General features: G+C 40.5%; 1 protein-coding gene and 1 pseudogene across 1 annotated transcript; both read left to right on the top strand.

Moving 5' to 3' along the window:
* The first annotated feature begins 794 nt into the window (after positions 1-794).
* LOC132298634 (uncharacterized) lies at positions 795-3,621 on the top strand (annotated as a pseudogene).
* Positions 3,622-5,757: 2,136 nt separating this feature from the next.
* On the top strand, positions 5,758-6,442 carry LOC132298633 (non-specific lipid-transfer protein 8-like). Its single transcript, XM_059795033.1, has one exon. The coding sequence runs from the start codon at positions 5,758-5,760 to the stop codon at positions 6,118-6,120; it is 363 nt and encodes a 120-aa protein (XP_059651016.1). The 3' UTR covers positions 6,121-6,442.
* The last annotated feature ends 13,403 nt before the right edge of the window (positions 6,443-19,845 follow it).

Raw genomic sequence — 19,845 nt, 5'->3', positions numbered from 1 at the left:
TTTGGAAAAGTGTTTTGTATGTTTCCCAATTCCCAATAATTCTCTTTTTTATTAAGGTTTTTGTCAGTTGTCATGCTACTACTTTACCTATGATTTTATTTGTATGTTAGCTTCTTGATGGTTATTTTTCTAATTTATTTGAATTGTATTCATTGATATGTTGGAGGCCTATTTTGGCTCACTGATATCCATAGTCTTGTCAGTTTCTTGAGAACTTGGGTTGCTAAGTTGCTTGATCCAGTTTTCTGTTAATAGTGTTCTCTTTTTTTCAGAAAACATAAAAAAAGAAAATTGATTGGTTGATAGTTTTATAAACTGTTCAATGAAAGCTTGGTAAAAAAGAGGTTTTAATTTCAGGAAACAGTTCTTGTAGTTCTCTGAGAATTGTTTGTTATTATCCTGTATTACACAAAATTGTTTTCAGAGAACCGAACCGAATAGTCTCTAGAATGTTTTTCTTTTGTGCCTTATTTTTAATGTTCTAATATTATGGTATGCATTTGGGTTATTAATAAGGTTGGACTTGGTAGTCTTGGTGTTTATGCAAAAATTTTGGTTGTGTTATTAGCAGGTGTTTAGCCTTTTGGAATGACTAATGAGTAAAAATGTCACTATGCTTTTCAGAAATTTAGAAAACAGATGAAACTGTAATAACAACATTTTTTTTGGCTGATGGTTCTGGGATAGCAGTGTGGAGTGCACCCCTTGAAATAGAGCAGAAATGTTGATGTTTTAGCAAATTTTATAAAAATAAAATAGAACGAGTGGATGGCTTCAAATTATTTATAGAGGAGATAATATATTGTTAAGTGTTCCAATAGTTGCCTGGTCAGTCGAAATTTTAATATAAATTTTTGTATTCTAATTAAGCTTTATTGCTGGTTATGGCATAAAGGTATCAAGTTATTACTCAAGCTTTGTTGTTATTCGGTTTGAGTTACGTAATTTGTTTAATTTGCAGAAGATTGTTATAGTGGTTGGGAGTTTTTTATTTTTTATTTATTATGTTTTTTGGATTTTTTTAAATGTTCTAATTTTAATCATGATATTAAGGTTGGGTTAAATTATTGTCACTTAAATTGGGCATTTTTTTCTAAATTTTTATTGTGTAGTTACTAGTTAGCACTTACTTTCCAATCTTTCCTAATGCATTCTAAATGAAAAGATTGAGTAGTTTAAATAAAATTAATAAGATTGAAATGTCTATCTTAATTATTATATGTAAATAAGCATTTTTTTTAATTTTTATTTTAAACAGTTATGGAGAAATATTATAAAAGAAAATCAGGGTTGGCACCTCAGCCACCTCCTATAGAGAGAGATGATGATCGAACATTGAAGCAAAGTCGTTCCGACATCAACTTGGAAAATCTTCCAGCGGATCCAGGATTACGAACTCGAATCTTGGATTACCATCCTAATATTCGAGATGACATTCGTAGAGCATATTATCTTAAGGGTCCTTGTCAACCCAAGACTCATCGTTTTCCCTATACGAGTTTTGGGAAAGCAACACGTCGTTTTAACCCTGCTTGGTTTAGTGAATATTCTAATTGGCTAGAATATAGTATAACAAAAGATGTAGCGTTTTGCCTATGTTGTTATCTTTTAAAGCCGGATATTGGAGAACAAGCAGGAGGTGAATCTTTTGTGGGTGAGGGGTTTTCAAATTGGAAGAAGAAAGAAAAATTTCAAACTCATGTTGGAGGTCCCAATAGTGCCCACAACCAAGCTTGGAGATCATGTGAAGCTTTGGTGAACCAAAAACAACACATTCAAACAATTTTATGCAAGCAGTCGCACCAATCTAGAAATGAATATCGGACTCGTTTGACTGCATCAATTGAATGTATCCGATATCTTTTACACCAAGGACTTGCCTTTCGTGGCCACGATGAATCTAAAGATTCAAGCAATCAAGGAAACTTCCTCACACTTTTGAAATTTCATGCTCGTCACAATGAGGATGTTAGAGCCGTTGTATTGGAAAATGCTCCTGAAAATCTGAAGTTAACATCACCTGAGATTCAAAAAGAGATTGTAAATGCCATTGCAATAGAGGTTGTCAATTTTATTATTAGAGATATTGGAGATGGATTTTTTTCTATTTTAATTGATGAGTCTCGTGATGTATCAATAAAGGAGTAAATGGCTATTGTGTTACGTTACGTGAAGAATGGAAGTGTCATTGAACGTTTTATTGGTATGGTACATGTTACCGATACAACTGCTCTCTCACTCAAGATGGCGATTGATAATGTATTTTATACACATGGATTGAGCATTTCTAGATTGCATGGGCAAGGTTATGATGGGGCTAGTAATATGCAAGGTGAGTTCAACGGTCTCAAAACACTAATTCTGAAAGAGAATGAATTTGCTTTTTATGTTCATTGTTTTGCTCACCAACTTCAGTTGGCTTTTGTTGCTGTGGCAAAGAATCATGGCCAGATTTCCACTTTTTTCGTATTTGTTGCTAATGTGGTGAATGTAGTTGGAGCCTCGTATAAACGTCGTGATATGCTTCGCGAGAAATAAATTGCTGAAGTTATTGATGGACTTAACAAAGGCGAGCTCACAAGTGGGCAAGGCCTAAATCAGAGTACTTCTCTTGTACGTGCAGGAGATATCCGTTGGGGCTCACATTATGGTACTTTAATTAGCTTGATTACATTGTTCTCATCTGTAATTGCTGTTCTTGAGTTTATTGAAAAGGATGGATTGAAATCTGATCAAAGAGGCGAAGCATCTATTCTACTTGGGTCAATACAATCATTTAATTTTGTATTCAATCTCCATTTGATGAAGATATTGTTGGGCATGACAAATGAATTATCCAAAGCATTACAAAGAAAAGATCAAGATATCGTGAATGCCATGGACCTTGTCAAAGTATGTAAGCAACGACTACAAATGATGAGGGATGATGGATGGGATTCTTTGCTTGATGAAGTTTCTTCCTTTTGTGAGAGACGTGAGATTGATGTTCCCAACATGGATGATATGTTCATTACTCAAGGACGACGATGACGAAATGTGCAAGAAATGACAAACTTGCATTACTATCGTGTTGAGTTGTTTTATTCTGTCATAGATATGCAACTTCAAGAGCTAAATAATCATTTCAATGAGGCCAATACTGAGTTACTTCTTTGTGTGGCATGTCTATGTCCAGATGATGCATTCTCTACTTTTGACAAGCAAAAGATCACTCGCTTTGCTGAATACTATCCAAAAGAATTTTCTGTAGCTAAGCTCATAGAGCTTGGTAGTCAACTTGAAACTTATATTCTTGATGTGCGCTCTAATATCAAGTTTGAAAGATTGAAAGGGATTTCCGCTCTTGCAAAAAAAATGGTTGAAACAAAAAAAGACAAGGTATATCAATTGGTGTATCTACTTGTGACAATGGCATTAATCTTACCAGTCGCGACTGCCACGGTGGAGAGGGCATTTTCTGCTATGAATATTGTAAAGAATGAATTGCGTAATCGGATGGGAGATCAATTTATGAATGATAGCTTGGTTGTGTATATTGAAAAAGAAATATTTAGGGGCATAGATAATGAGGCTATCATTCAACGCTTTCAAAAGATGAAAAGCCGTCGAGGGCAGTTGTAATTGTATTCAATGAAATATTATCAACTAATATTTTGGATCTTATATGTGTCAAGTATTATATTTTAGTTCTTTTTATTTAAATATCATATCAACTTGATACCTGTTTAGTTCTTTAGATAAACAAATAAATTCTTTTATGGGTATTTTCAATTCACATTATTGAAGAACATTTAGTTTCCATCTTAGTTTAAGATAAAAATAATAAAATACAATCTTGTTTGCTTTGGTTGTCAAGATTCACTATGCGCTTGGAGACTCAGAGAGTGGGTATAATTGCTTTGGAATGGCTCCTGCACTCCTAGTTCATCCAGTATTTCACCTTGCCAGGTAATTCTTTTTTTGTCTTTTGAAAATGGTGACTTTGCTCTATTTTTTTTTTAGATACTAAATTAGATACTAATTCTATATTTTCCTTTGAAAATAGTGACTTTGCTCTGTTTTCTATTTCCTTTTTTTATTTTTTTTTTTGTCTTGTTTGTCTTTTGATGTGAAAATTCTATTTTTGTCGTTGATTTTTTTTTTTTTTTCCTATCAAATACACTATGTCCCCCCCTGGAATGAAATTCTGGCTCCGCCCCTGCGTGTATCTCAATACAATTTCTTAAATTATAAGAATCAATTATACATGTTGATTCAAATGTGTGAGTTTCTGAATTTGTTGTGTTTTAGTCCAAAAATTATTATGTTTTCAAGGAATGGTGATAATATGACATTTTTGATCGGAGTGAAAATGGTGCCATTATTAAACGTGATATTACATTGTCGGTACCTTTGATAAATCAAAAATATTCTCAGCTGCTTAAGCTCATTAACATATTATTAATGAGTAAATCACATAGTTCAAATCTGAAGGGATGGGGTTCATAATCAGAGTATTTAATTATAGGCGTTATATGAAACACCATTGACATAAAAGTATTTAATTATAGGAGTTTTCTTTTCTGAGAATCATTTTCGTTACTAATATAGTAATATCGTTCAACAACATGGCAAACATGGTCATGACAAATTTAAAACTTTTGTTCAATCAACCAAATTATAATATTAATGTTTATAACACATAGTTGAGATATCCATATCTGGGACCTATTGTGGGTAATACAAACCTAGCGTCCGTCTTTTGAAGGAATTGTAATACACCCTTTGCCAACTGTCTAATCTTACTTGGGGGCAACAATCTAATTCTAAATTTGTTTTAAAGTTTTACAATATGTTAAGACACGTTAAAAATAGCTAAATTTTCTGGACTTGGAAGTCAAGATGTCTTAAATAAGTTTATATATCTTATTAGTTGCTCCACTAAGCTAATTGAATATTTACCCAGTTAATTAAGTAAAAAAGTGCGATGTCCCCATTCCTTGGTGGGAGAAGTTTATGACACATATATGTATAAATGTTCGGTGAATTAGTCTAACCAGTAAGGGGAATACTTAAACTGATTAAGTTGTAATCAGGCTAAATTTTAAATTTGTCCTGTGCACATGGCCTGTGCGGGTGTTGAGTGTATCCCGTAAGGTGTGGGGATATCTCATTTGTCAAAAGAACGGTGCATGTGAATGCCAACTAATTGTGGGTGAGACGAGACAGATGGTATCAGAGTTAATTCTCATCTAAAAACGAGGAAAGCGTGCACAAACCCATTAGGGTCAAGTCAGCGAGAAAATTGGGTCCGAAGAGGGAGTGATTGTGACATGCTAAATCTCCTATCGGGAGAACTTGCTAGTACTTATATGTGTGAATGCCGTCCGTATAAAAAGTATAAAAAGTGACAATACCTTCGCAGCGGGACGGATGGTGACAAAAAATTCTATGCATCTGTCATGCATGTTCATGCAATATATAAGAGCACAAGCTATGTCATGGCATAGCTGCATTGGCTCAGTTGATATTTGCTCTTATAAGTGTCACCCAACTTTTGACTTCTGCCTGCAATATGCACACAAAATTGAAAGAAAAAAAACACATTTGCTATGTTTCTTGCACTCAATTAATCTTTTAATCAATCAACAACAAGCTACTACATTTTTATTTCTTTTTCACACTTTACTTGCACTAGTGAGCTTCCCTCCAAATCTCCTATAAAACCAGAACCAGATGATAGAAAGCTCAAAAGTTAATTATTTCAACATCTTTACCATGAAGTCCTCGAGTCAAGCAGTCTCATTCATGTCTATTCTCATGCTGCTTCTCCTACTTGCTCCGTCTTCTGAGGCTGCAATTGCGTGCAGCGACGTGATCAAGGACCTCCGGCCATGTCTGAGCTACCTGCAGAGCGGGTCAGGGAAGCCACCGGCTACTTGTTGTGCCGGAGTCTCGGCACTGGCATCGGCTGCAAAAACCACTGCTGACAAGCAAACTGCTTGCAACTGCATTAAGAATGCAACCAGCAAAGTAAGCGTGAAGCCCGAATTAGCCAAGGCTCTTCCATCAAACTGTGGAATCAGCCTGTCCTTCACTGTCTCCCCCAATGTGGACTGTTCTAAGTACTACTTTTACTAGTTCCTCTTTACTCATCACACTTCTTTAATTTGCACACACTGACACACACATTGTTTTGTATTGACCTTTTTTAATTTCTTTTGTTTTTGTTTTTTTTGTGTTCTTTGCAGAATAACTTGAATCTGGAGTACACATGAAAATGCTTCTATTCCTCGTGGAGAAGCTTAACCTATGTTGCAATAAACTGGATCTTGATGGTGTCCTTTTCCATTCCTGCCATAAATTATGCTTTACTACTAGTAGTTAACTTTTCCATGTTTTGGTTAAAATAAATGTATTTTCCCATTTTCAGGTGAAAATGCAGTGAGATTATTATGTTATTGTATAATGTTTTGAGATGAGTTTATCTTACTGATCTACAGCTTTTATTATAAATCTGATTTGCACTTTTTATAAATGTCATTGATGTGCTGTTTAGACGGTTTGGCTCCTACAATTTGCAAATTAAAAAACAACAACAACAACAACAACAACAACATGGTTGAAGATCAAACTGTAGACACAAATTTCTAGTCTAAATATAAGATTAAAACGTGTACAAATAAATCAACATTATTAATTTCAATATATTTTGGGTACACACAATTATCTTTTATTAAAAATAATTATCATTTCGTTTAACTATAACCTACTTCTAAATGGGCTTGGGCTAGTTTGATAATCTACTGTAATTTAACCCGTGAAAGTTGGATTGGACCAGTTGAATAACTTAAGTTTAACTCCTGGACTCATATTTGGTAATGAGCCCAATTTGTCCTGAATAGAGGTCTGCATTTTGACCGATTCATCAAACACAGATCTTGATTCTTTTACTGATCCAACATGCTGTGAAACATATTGTACAAAGGCTCTGTTGTTTTAACGTAAAATATTCTTTTATTTTTACTTGTCGATGTTTGGTAAAGATCTATGTGGAGATTGAGGTCGAGTCCATCAAGCTGGACATGTAAAATAATTTATCGAAAATGGAAAAATTATTTTTGTTAAATTTTAATATATTTTTTCTTCATAAATATTTTACGACAACTAAACACTAGAAAATAAAAAAATATTTTCTGAAAAATAGTTAACAGAGCCTAAATAACAGTTAAAAAATAAATAAATAAATAAATAAATAAGCAGACATGAATCTACAGAGGAGAGAGGCCTTTTAATTTAATGGGCCCAATTGTAGTCCGTCCCACCAATAAACGGGGACAAAAACAAAACCTCATTAAACCAATATAAACACTCCAACTTTTTTGGCTAGGCCCAATTGGGCCACACATTGTATTGAATTCAGATGTGGTTTTTTTGCCAAATCAGAACTCTAGAAGTCATAATTCCACTGTGAATCATCATCAGATTCGACCGTTCTACACTTCTACGCTTGACAGAATTAATTTGATAGAAGTTTTCTTTTTTGGGAACCATTTTCCTAACTAATCTAGTAACTTTTTTCCACAGCTTGTCGAACATATATGTTCATGGCTCAATTAAACAAATTTGTTCACGCAATCAATTACTATTATTAATGCTGAGGAAAATGATAAAGCATTGATTGGTTTCTATTATAAATTGATGTGACAATCATTGAAATAAACGTCGAGGAGGAGAAAAATTATATCCTTACAGACTAATAATCCTTGTTGAACACTATTTATTTGAGTTGCACAATAAAACTCATTGTTATTTGTAGCATTACTGTAATGCTTATACCACATAGTTGAGATATCCATTTCAATCTTCTCAACCCTAATTAGATTGTGCCAACTGATTAATCTTGCGGCCAACAATCTTCTAAAATATGTTTTCAAGTTTATAATACATTGACAGGTTAAAAATGAAGCAAAATTTGTAGAGTTAATCGAGGTAAAGATGTCTTAAATCAGTTTATATATCTCATTAGTTGAGGAAAAAGATTCAAGTGTCTGTGAGAGCACAAGCTTCATTGGATCAGTTGATATGGGTCTTGACAGTGTCATCCAACTTTGACTTTTGCCTCCAAATATGCACACAAAATTGAAAAATCAAAGATGAACACACATGTTCTTATGTTTCTTGATCAACTGGATCAATTAATCTCTTAATCAATCAGACAACTAGCTACAACAATTTTTAAATTATTTTTCATGCACTTGTGAGCTTCCCTCAAATCTCCTACTATTCCTATAAAATCCGAACTAAATGAACTGGTAAAATACTTCCCTCAAAGCTAAACTAATTAGTCTTAGTTGTCACATCTCCATTTCTTCACTATGAAGTCTTTAAGTCGAGCATTCTCTCACATTCATGGCTATTCTCATGCTTCCGAGAACTACCTACAGACCGGCTCTGGGAAGCCACCGGATGCTTGTTGTACCGGAGCCAAAACACTTGAATCGGCTGCTTGTTACTGCATTAAGTCTTCATCTAATGGCGTGAAGCCTGAATTTGCCTGGGATTTTCCAGCAAATTGTGGGATCAGTCTGTCCTTCAACGTCCCCGGAGGTTGACTGTTCTAAGTACTTAGACTAGCTCTTGTTTACTCACAGTTCTTTCCATGCACACACAAATTTTCTAGTTTCGTATTCAACCAATTTAAATTTCTTTTGTTTCTGTGTTCTTTGCAAAATCGGATGAATCAGGGCTAACCTACAATAAACTTGATCTTGATGGTGCCCTTTTCAACTCCTCCAGTAAATTATGCTTCTACTTACTGTTACTTTTAGATGTTTAGGTTACAAGAAATGTATTTTCCCATTTCACGGTTTGGGATGAGTTTTGTCTTTACTCTACAGCTTCTATTACAAATCTGATTTACATTTTTTATGAAAAGGGCACCTGAGGACACCAAAATGACCCGGGTTTGGTGTGATCCACATTGCATAAGACGGGTCGGGTGTGGACAAACGGGACGGAGCAAGTTCGCGCCGTATGGGCCCAGGTCCATAAAGTCATTTCAGAAGCCCATGTTAAAATGAGGGAAGTCGAGTCCAGCCAAAAGAGAACAAGATAGGTCCAGCTCAGTGGTGGTTATAACCGTCTATAAATAGAGGGGATTGAGAGGGAAAAGGGGTTGGAAAATCATTGGGAGTGTAAAGTTTCTCTCTCTACGATTAGGGAAAAATTCTTTGTACTTTCAATTGGCGCCGTCTGTGGGAAGAACAGGAAGAATTGATTGATATCATTCCAGATCGGATCGATTCAATGCATTCTGTGAGGAAGACGATTAATCTGCGAAAGCTGAATCAACATTGGTAATAATACGATTTGTCTTGACGAGTCCAGGTTCCGGTTGATTTCGGAAAATTGGTGTCCGATCTAAGCGGATCAGATCTGTGCTTGATCCGGTGAACTGCGCGGTTGTGATCTGTTGTGATTACTGAATCCAGCCAGTAGTGGACTGAATTCGGCAAGTGTAAGTTCACATCTGGTGTGTGCACGTTAGCGGAACTCCGATTTGATCAAGAAGCCTGCAGTTGATGACTTTGCTCTGATCTGGAATGATGATCGGAGAGGCAAACCCGAATTCTTTGGAGAACGGCCAGCAGACAAAGCTCGATGAGCTAATGAACATGATCGATGCTTTGAGGAAAGAAAATGCAGAGCTACGAGCTAGAATGGAGCATCGCGAGGCTCCTGCAATTTCGAGGCCGCCTCCTGAAGGAGAGGGAGCTTTACCGTCCGAAGCTGATCGTCAATCGTGGTGGTCCACGTCGTGATGAAGGTATAATCGGTAATCTGCCTCCGAATGTCGGCCAAGTAGAGGATCGGGAAGGATCTGTTCGTCTGGAACCGCATCACAAACGGATTATGAGGGAGGAAGCACCGGCATATGAACATAGGATTGCGTCACCATGGCGGAGTGAATTTGCGGAGGATAGGTCGTTCGATCCGCCATACCGACCTTCATTAGCGACAGTTGATTACCATAGCTCAGAAAGGAGATCTGCCGATCGAGGATTTCCGTCACGATTTTCAAGAGAAAACGAAGCATTGCGTTCCTCAGCAAGGACGGTCGCATCGCCGTTCACTGATGAAATTATGAATGCGCCGAATCCGAAGAAGTTTTCCATGCCGATCTTCATTCTCTTTGACGGAACAACTGATTCGGTCGATCACATATACCATATTCAGTTGAAAATGGCTTTGAATACTAATAATGATCCTTTGATGTGCAAGTGTTTCCCTACGAGCTTGGCTGGACCAGCTCTCAATTGGTTCAAGAATCTGGCTCAGGGCTCAATCGCCAGTTTCCAGGACTTATGCGATAAGTTCATAAGCCAGTATTACGGGAATAAGCGTCCGGCTAAGGATGTATCGAGCCTTTTCACAATGAAGCAACATGAGGATGAGCGGCTCCAAGCTTTTCTCACCCGGTTCAACCTCGTTAAAAGCATGGTAATGGAGTGTCACCCGTCAACAGCAGTCCAAGCATTTAAACTCGCAATGAACCGGGGGACGCCGTTCCACACCAGCTTGGTGGTTAATACGCCAAGGACAATGGACGAGCTGAACGAGAGAGCCGACGGTTTTGTTCGCCTTGAGGAGGAAGAAGCAGCTAATTCAAGAAAGACGTCAATTATTTTGATGGAGGAAAAGTCCAAAGCCAAGATCCGGCAAAAACAAGCTCAACCGCAACGTCACCCCTCATGGAAGGCGGAGAAGAGGCCTAGGGAGGAAGAATCAGTCACTCCATTCAGAGTCACCTTAGCAAGGCTATACCAGGAGAACAAAGATAAGTTTCGTCCTCCTCTGCCAATCAGGCAACCTCTTGAACAGAGGGATCAGACTAAACATTGTGCTTTCCATAGTGATTTTGGGCATTAGAATAACGAATGTAGGAACCTAAGGAGGCAGGTAGAGATGCTAATCGCAAAGGGGGAATTTGCAAGCTATGTTCAAGGTTCGGCGCAAGAGCATAATCGCTAGACTGAACAAATCAAGCGGAACCAGAGGCCGAACCAACACAACTCTCAGCCCGTCTGGATTATAAACGCAATTCATGGCCGGCCTGAACAAACGACGGAGTCAGAGGAGTTGCTCAGAACGAGGTTACGCCAGGCCCAGCTGAAACGAAGAATTGGTAGTGTGCATGCTTTGCACCAGCAGAATGCGTCCACATCGATAAAGTTTGATAAAACGGACCTGCTACGCGTTCAGATTCCTCATGAAGATCCACTAGTCGTCAGTCTGACGATTGCAGAATGCCTGGTTCGGAGAGTCCTGATTGATCCAGGAAGTAGTGCGAATGTCATGCCCAGGGTGACGTTCGACCGACTGGAGATCGAACCCGAAAAACTCAAACCCACAGGAAATCTGTTGCTCGGATTTGATGGGAAGCGAGTGGAACCCATTGGAATAGTGGAATTGACAGTACAAGCCACTGAGCGGGTTTTGACTGAAAGTTTTATGGTAGTGGAAATTCATCCATCATACAACCTCTTGATGTGCAGAGGATGGATTCACAGAATTCAGGGCGTTCCGTCAACCTTACATCAAGTGATGCGATGTTTGGGTCCGGATGGGACCAAGGTGATAAATATACACGAGGACCAGGTTGCGGCTAAAGAATGTTATTCAGTAACTTTGAAATCTGCTGGAAAAGGAAAAAATCCCATCCGTTCAGCCAGTCCAAAATATCAATTACAGAACCCTCCTTCCAGCAAGGATGGGGGGAGGAGCCACCAGTTCGGACCACAGAACCCCTTCATGAAGTGAAGATTGATCATGAGAAACCAGACCGAATAACAAGGGTGGGAACCAGACTCACTGAAGAAGAGAGACTAGAGTTGACTAATTTCTTGATTCGGAATGCGGATGTATTCGCATGGAGCTATTCAGATATGCCAGGGATAAATCCTGCTGTATTCTGCCATTCCCTCAATGTGGATCCGAATGCAAAGCCAGTGAAGCAGAAGCAAAGAAGATTTGCTCCAGAACGAAATCAGATTATAGCTGAGGAGGTTGATCGGCTGCTTGAAGCCGGATTCATCAGAGAAGTTCAGTACTCGGCCTGGCTCTCTAACGTTGTTGTAGTGCAGAAGAAGAATGGGAAATGGAGAGTGTGCATCGACTTCACTAACCTAAATAAAACCTGCCCAAATGATAGTTTCCTATTGCCCAGGATTGATCAAATGGTAGATGCCACCACAGGATATGAGCGGTTAACTTTCCTGGATGCTTATTCCGGTTATAATCAAATTCCTATGGACCTAGTTGATGAAGAGAAAACTTCATTTGTTACTGAACGAGGGACTTATTGCTATAAAGTCATGCCATTCAGATTAAAAAATGCTGGAGCTACTTATCAGAGGCTGATCAACAAGATTTTTAAGGGCCAAATGGGCAGCACTGTCGAGGCTTATATTGATGATATGGTGGTCAAGAGTAAGAAGAAGAGCGATCGTTTAGCGCACCTGCAAGATGTGTTCGATGTGTTGCGCCAGTATGGGATGAAGCTTAATCCGGCCAAATGCTCATTCGGTGTAAGCTCCGGTCAATTCCTGGGACATGTGGTCAATCATAGAGGAATTGAGGTCAGCCCAGTACAGGCAGAAGCCTTGATCAGGAATGCAAAGCCAAAGACAATTAAAGAGGTGCAGGCACTCACAAGCCGGATAGCCGCACTGAGCCGATTTATTTCCAAGCTTTCGGACCGCTGTAAACCTTTCTTTAATACAATTCGAGGGCACGGAAGACAAACCTGGGGGGATGAGCAACGGCAGACGCTAACCAGCCTGAAGGAGTACATGCGTAATCCTCCGGTTCTGTCTGCTCCAGAACCGAATGAGAAACTCTTTCTATATCTCGGGGTGTCCAGTATAGCAACCAGTGCCGTTCTGATCCGTTGCAAAGAGGGCAAGCAGTTCTCGGTGTTTTATGTTAGCAAGACAATGTCTGAACCGGAGAGAAGGTACTCTAGGGCCGAACGAATGATCTTGTCGCTGGTCAACGCAAAAAGGAAGCTTAGACATTATTTTGAATCTCATCCAATCGTCGTCTTAACAACTTTCCCTTTGAGAATGATCCTGCACAAACCGGACCTGTCGGGGAGAGTGACCAAGTGGACCATTGAATTGAGTTCATTTGATATCGCGTACGAGCCCAGGACGGCAATCAAAGGTCAAGCGGTGGCGGATTTCCTACTTGACTGTGATGCTAAAGATACGGTAGAGGATTATAATTGTTCCTGGTGGAAGCTTTTCATGGACGGCTCCTATAATCAAATGGGGGCCGGGATTGAAATTCAATTGCAAACACCAGAAGGAACTACGCTGAGCCAAGCGATAAGACTGGAGTTCAACGCGACCAACAATGAGGCAGAATACGAGGCGTTGATAGCTGGGCTGAAGTTGGCTAAAGAACTGAAGATCAAGAATCTGATGGCTTATAGTGATTCACAACTGGTCATTCGACAAGTCAATGGGGACTATGGGGCCAAGGATGAAACCATAGAGGCATACCGAACTGCGGTTCTGCGTGAGGCGAAAGCCTTTGATCAGATCAGGTTTATCCAATTACCGAGAGAGTATAACGAAGATGCCGACCGCTTGGCTTGTAGTGCATCCAGTTCTGGAGATACTTTAGCTAGGGTCATCCTGGTCGACATACTGATCCAACCTTCCATTTTTGAAGAACTGCCTAATCTGAGCACTCAACATGTTAATGTTATACCATATGAGCCGAGCTGGATTGATCCAATCATGGCTTACATACGTAATGGTACACTCCCCGAGCGTAAGGATGAGGCAAGAAGAATTAGGTTCAGCGCAGCAAAGTATGCCATTGTGCACGATCAGTTATATAGACGCTCCTTCTCGGGTCCATATTTGAAGGGTGCTACCCCTGCAGAAGCTAGACAGATTATGCGAACCATTCACGAGGGAGTATGCGGAAATCACTCCGGAGGAAGATCTTTAGCACACAAAGCAATGACACAGGGGTACTTTTGGCCAAACATGGCACGAGATGCAGAAGAATTCTCTAGAAGATGCGATAAATGCCAGAGGTTCGGGTCATTGATACATTAACCACTTGAAGACCTGCACGCAATGGCCACCTCGTGGCCTTTCGCGCAGTGGGGGATGGACGTGGTTGGCCCTTTGCCGACTGCAAGATCGCAGAATAAGTACACTCTGCTAGCTACTGATTACTTCACCAAATGGGTAGAAGCAGAGCCGTACCCTAGTGTCACCCAAACTCAGGTAAGACGCTTCATCTGGAATAATATTATCTGTCATTTTGGCGTACCAAGGTCAATCGTGATTAGGACTGCAAATGAGCCGAGCCGAGCCGAGCTTTAGGCTATTCAGGCTCGGCTCGTTTGTTTATGGGATCAGCTCGGGCTCGGGCTCGGCTCGTGACGAGCTCAAAATTTTGAGCTCGGGCTCGGGCTCATCTTGATTTTAAAAGCTCGGGCTCAGCTCGGGCTCGGCTCGTTTAACAAAATATATATATATATATATATATATATATATATATATATAAAATTCAAAATTAATTAGTATTCTACAGGCCACAATACCTTTTTCCATTGCTTTATCAATTATCACATAAGCAAAAAGAAAAAGGTGCAGTAATGCAAGCTTTTATGTTTCAAGAACAAATTAAGGATTAATTTCGAAAAAAGAAAAAAGGACAAAATTGAGCATGAGTGCATTATGCATTTTCTATGAAAATACAACACATCAAAAAGTTATAAATTCCCATGATAATAATATCTATAGAACCACTGAAACATTGTATATATTAAGTAGAAAAAGAAATCACAGAGGAAAATAAGTTGGAGATAAATTAATTTAGCTACCTGTGGCCATTGAGCATTAGTCTTCATAAATTTAGAGGAAGCAGAAGAAAAGGCTAAACAAAATTGTCTGCAACTACCTAAAGAATGTTTTGAGGTTGTCCAGATCCATGGAATTAAAGTGAAAATAAAGTTTTGCCAAAAAATTAATTGATGCAGTACCTAATTGATGGCGAGGACAAAGGATGGCCAACGATGATGACGAGGATGGAGGGACAGCGGCACAGAGACGGCGGGAAACGGACGACGTCCATGGCAAAGATAGAGGATCGCGGCCGACGATGACGATGACAGACGATGCATTCAGATCTGAGAGAGAGAGTTATGGCGATTGAGTTGATTAGAGAGAGATAGAGAAGTAGTTGTGTAGATTGAAGGGTTGTCGTCGCCGGTGGAGTTGATTCGTAACTCGTGAGTGAGTGATAGAGAGAGAGAGACTGACGATGTTGTGGAGAAGAGGTAGATCTGAATGGTGGGATGTAGTATTAGGGTTTTTTGATATCTTACAAAATCAATGGATGAGATGGGTTCTAATTTAATGGGTGAGACGAAATCTTATTTAGGCTATGGATCTATGGTGGATTTTCTTTGGGCTAATGAGTTATAATGCTTGGGCCATATTAATGAAAAATATGAGCTGGTCCAAACTTAAAAATAATATGGACTAAACATTTTAAATGTACAATAAAAACAAATGGGCCTGATATATATAGAATGAGCCTGATATATGTAACGAGCTTGATACGAGCTTTGTTCACGAGCCCTAACGAGCCTTAACGAGCCCATGTTCACGAGCCTATGCGAGCCGAGCCCAACGTTGCTCAGGCTCGGCTCGTTTAATAAACGAGCCTAGAAATTGGGCTCAAGCTCGGCTCGTTTGCTTAATGAACGAGCCCGAGCCGAGCCCTTAACGAGCCGAGCCCGAGCTGTTCATGAACAGCTCGGTTCATTTGCAGCCCTAATCATGATGGACAATGGAACCAACCTCGATAGCAAGCAAGTGAGAGAGCTGCTGAAGGAATATGGAATCAATCAGAAGTTAGCAGCAGTCAGTCATCCCCAGGCTAATGGCTAAGCCGAGATCACAAACAGGACAATATTTGCTTGTATTAAGAAAAAGCTGGAGAATGAAAAAGGCAAATGGTTAGATGAGCTACCGAACGTCTTGTAGGCTTACAGAACAACCCCAAGACGGCCAACTGGAGAGAGCCCATTTGCTATGGCCTATGGCACCGAGGCGGTGATACCAGTCGAGCATTTGGTTTAAACTGTAAGGAGCTTGGCGTGGGATCAAGAGCAGAATGATAGAATGCTGAGGTTCAATCTTGATTTGTTGGAAGAAAAAAGGGATGCGGCTGCAGTGAGGCTTGCCTCTTATCAACAGACGCTTGTGAATAGCCATAACAAGAAGGTGAGGCACAGGGGTTTCGCTCTTGGCGATCTGGTTCTGAAAAGGAAGGTGGGAATAGTCAAAAAGATGTTCTCCCCATGGAAAGGTCCGTACAGAATAGCAGAAGTCATAGGGAAGGGGGCATACGTCCTAGAAACTATGACAGGAAGGGTAGTCAATAAGCCATGGAATGCTACGTCTATAAAAAGGCACTACCAGTAAAAACAGAGTTTAATTTCAAGCATATTGTACGTTCTAAATTGCATGCTTGCAAGTGTACGAAATTTTCATGCTTTATAAAAAGTCTCTTTGTTAAAAATTTACACTCTTCCCGTTCAGCAAGTTAGTGGCAGCTGGCACTTCAAGCCGAACGCCAAACACTTGCTTAAAAATAAAAAAAACCAAGTGGCAAGAGGCGTTCAAGTTGAGCGCCAGGCGTTTAGCAAGTTAGTGGCAGCTGGCACTTCAAGCCGAACGCCAAACACTTGCTTAAAAATAAAAAAAGCCAAGTGGCAAGAGGCGTTCAAGCCGAGCGCCAGGCATTCAGCAAGTTAGTGGCAGCTGGCACTTCAAGCCGAACGCCAAACACTTGCTAAAAAATAAAAAAAAAAAAGCCAAGTGGCAAGAGGCGTTCAAGCCGAGTGCCAGACATTCAGCAAGTTAATGGCAGCTTACACTTCAAGCTGAACGCCAAACACTTGCTAAAAAATAAAAAAAAAGCCAAGTGGCAAGAGGCGTTCAAGCCGAGCGCCAGGCATTCAGCAAGTTAGTGGCAGCTGACACTTCAAGCCGAACGCCAAACACTTGCTCAAAAATAAAAATAAAAAGAAGCCAAATGGCAAGAGGCGTTCAAGCCGAGCGCCAGGCATTCAGCAAGTTAGTGGCAGCTGGCAATTCAAGCCGAACGCCAAACACTTGCTCACAAATGAGTAAGAAAAGGACAGAATGATGACATGATCGAACGTTAAGCACTTGTGAAAATACACTGCAAAGCTGAAAATAGAAAACTCAAAGGAGGAAAGTGATGATGAGCAAAAACATTATCATTCATAACCAAAAAGGCCTCAGGGTACGCAGTACCATACATGCAGATTTAAAAAAAAAAAAAAAAAAAAAACTGCTATTGGGTGTCAGTTCTGATCTTCTCCAGGCTGTGACTTGTCATTCTCGCCACCATTTTCCTCTGGACCATCGAGATATTCTCCATTCTCACCTGCCCTATCATCCTTAGAAGGGGAGTCGAGATGAATCACCCCCTCAGCAAGCATAGGTCTGTCGGCAGCAACAGAGGAAGAGGGCACGTTGGTAGAAAGAGGAAGAATGTTCAGGGGATAAAAGGGTGGGACAATTCCTGAAGATGCGACCTTTATGCATTCAATAAAAATGTTCTCAGCTGGGTCACATGGTGGATTTTGATAATTGTTTGGGGGGTGGATGTCCAGAGAAGCATCTAGTTCATCAGGACCAGCACAAGAACTTGATTCACCTTCAGGGGGAGAACGGTCAACAAAACCATCTCTGTACCCTTCAGCATACCGGATGGCACTGGTCCTGGTAAAGCGAGCAAGGAGAGCTCTCATACCCCCTTCGACTCTGCCGATCATGTTCATCAGGGAAGACCGTTCATTTAGAAGTTTTTCTTGGGAATTCGTATGCGATAACCGTTTAGCAATGAATGAGCGCTGAAGGTCTCCCTTTTCGGCTTTGAGAGAGTCCCTTTCTGTCAGAGCTACACTCTTCTCAGTTTTTAAGATGTCAACCTCATCATGAAGAGAATCCCGTTCAGTCTTCAGGGAATCCCGTTCAGCTCTGAGGGAATCCTTCTCGTTTGCCAGACCGTCTCTCTCTGCCTTTAGGTCAGCAACTCCCTTCTCTGAGTCCTTAAGCTTAGACTCCTGCTCAGCAACTCTAGCCTCAAGAAGAGTCTCTGCTTCAACAGACCTTTTAAGGCCCACAGAGAGAGACTTAAGTTTTTTGTTCAGAGTTTCAATTGTTTTTTGAAAGGTGAACATCCCGAACAGAGTCTGCATGAAGAAAAAGAAATTCAGGTCAGACTAATTACTAAGGAATCATAACTGAAAGGGAACACATTTCAGTAGAAGAAGAGTCACCTCCATAGCAGCGGTCGGGAACCGTTGGAACATCTCACCAAAGGATAGCTTGTTATGGATTTCAAGGTCGTTGGGGGTCCAGAAACCCTTGTAGAAAGCAAATGAGGTGAGGGGGTCCTTGTATATTGAGTCAGTGGGGCCAATGGTTGATCCATCTTCACGGCTGAGCAAAGGTCGCCATGGAAGAACGGATGGAATTGGACCAGAGGTTCTGGCCGACTCGCCTTCAGGAATGAAGAACCGGGCAGGGGGCGATGGTTCAGTAACCCTGAAGGAAGCCGACCTGATCCTTCGGGTCGGTGGGATATCACCCTGATCATGACTGCCCTTAGGCATTGGCCTTTCTCCTAAATTCTTTTCCGACAGAACAGTACTAGTTGGCCCCTTATTGTCCTCAGAATTTCCAGCATCCTGAGTGCTCTCTGAGGAAGTGTCGGACGAGATGTTTGATGGCATAATGACTGGGGCAGCAGGACGGACTTCAGCAGTGTGGCCCACAACAGGGTTCTCAGCATGGGTGAGCTCAGAGGGCGCATTAGCAGAACGGTTTGAGACTTGAATCACAGCTGGGGCAACCGCGACTTGCTCTAGGGCAAAGACAGCAAGGAGAGATGATGTGGAAGCAGGTGTAGATGATGAAATGGTGGCAGGAGCGTTAGGAGGGGTGGGAGCAGGAGGCCTCCTCCTGCTGAACGATGAGATCTGAATGTTCTCCATTGTAGACCTTAAAAGAGAGATGCCAGAGAGATTATCAGATATAAGCAAATCAGTAGCTGAAGGGACATCGTTCAGCACACTTTCTCGCAAGGTATCTAGCCTAGCCCTGCAGACGCTATAAACTAATTCATCATGGGGAATTTGAAGGCATCTACAAAGAAAAGTGCAAAAACGGGGAAGACAACTTTCACAATGGCATTCGGTAGGATGTGTTTTCAGCTTTTTGTAGCCAGAGACAGAACATGCTCTAAAGGAAGAAGGGATAGGGAAGGAATGGCCGGGCGGAGTCCGCCAATTCCCACCAACCACGATTAAATTCTGCCTCCAACCTTTTTCAAATGAGCTTTTATCCGTGCAGATCGACCGTTTGTCAATAGGAAAGAAGTGATAGTACAAGTCGTTTTGTGAAATCTTGTTAATCCGATAGCAGAAGAGAAGGTCAATAATGTCAAGATTGAGACCCCTATCACGATTCAAGAGCAGGAGGACTGAAATTACCCTAAGGAAGTTTGGGTTAACTCGTAGAGGGCAGAGCCCCAACTTGTTGAAAACATAACAAAAGAACGGGTGTACAGGGAACCTAATGACGTTCAAGTGAACGGTGAAGAATAAAACTTCCCCAGGAAGAAGACCCTCGTCAGATCTCTCATCTAAGTTTGTTGGGTAGACCCTGAGAGAAACGTCGTGAGGAATATAATTCTTGGATCGAATGGCGTTCAGGTTAGGGGAAGCCATAAAAA

Source organism: Cornus florida, unplaced genomic scaffold, assembly GCF_030987335.1.
Source record: "Cornus florida cultivar Cherokee Brave unplaced genomic scaffold, ASM3098733v1 CherokeeBrave_3.0.0_Hap2_Chr03, whole genome shotgun sequence".
In the NCBI taxonomy this organism is placed as follows: domain Eukaryota; kingdom Viridiplantae; phylum Streptophyta; class Magnoliopsida; order Cornales; family Cornaceae; genus Cornus; species Cornus florida.
The sequence above is the reverse complement of the archived record's forward strand: the minus strand, read 5'-3'. Positions and strand labels throughout refer to the sequence as shown.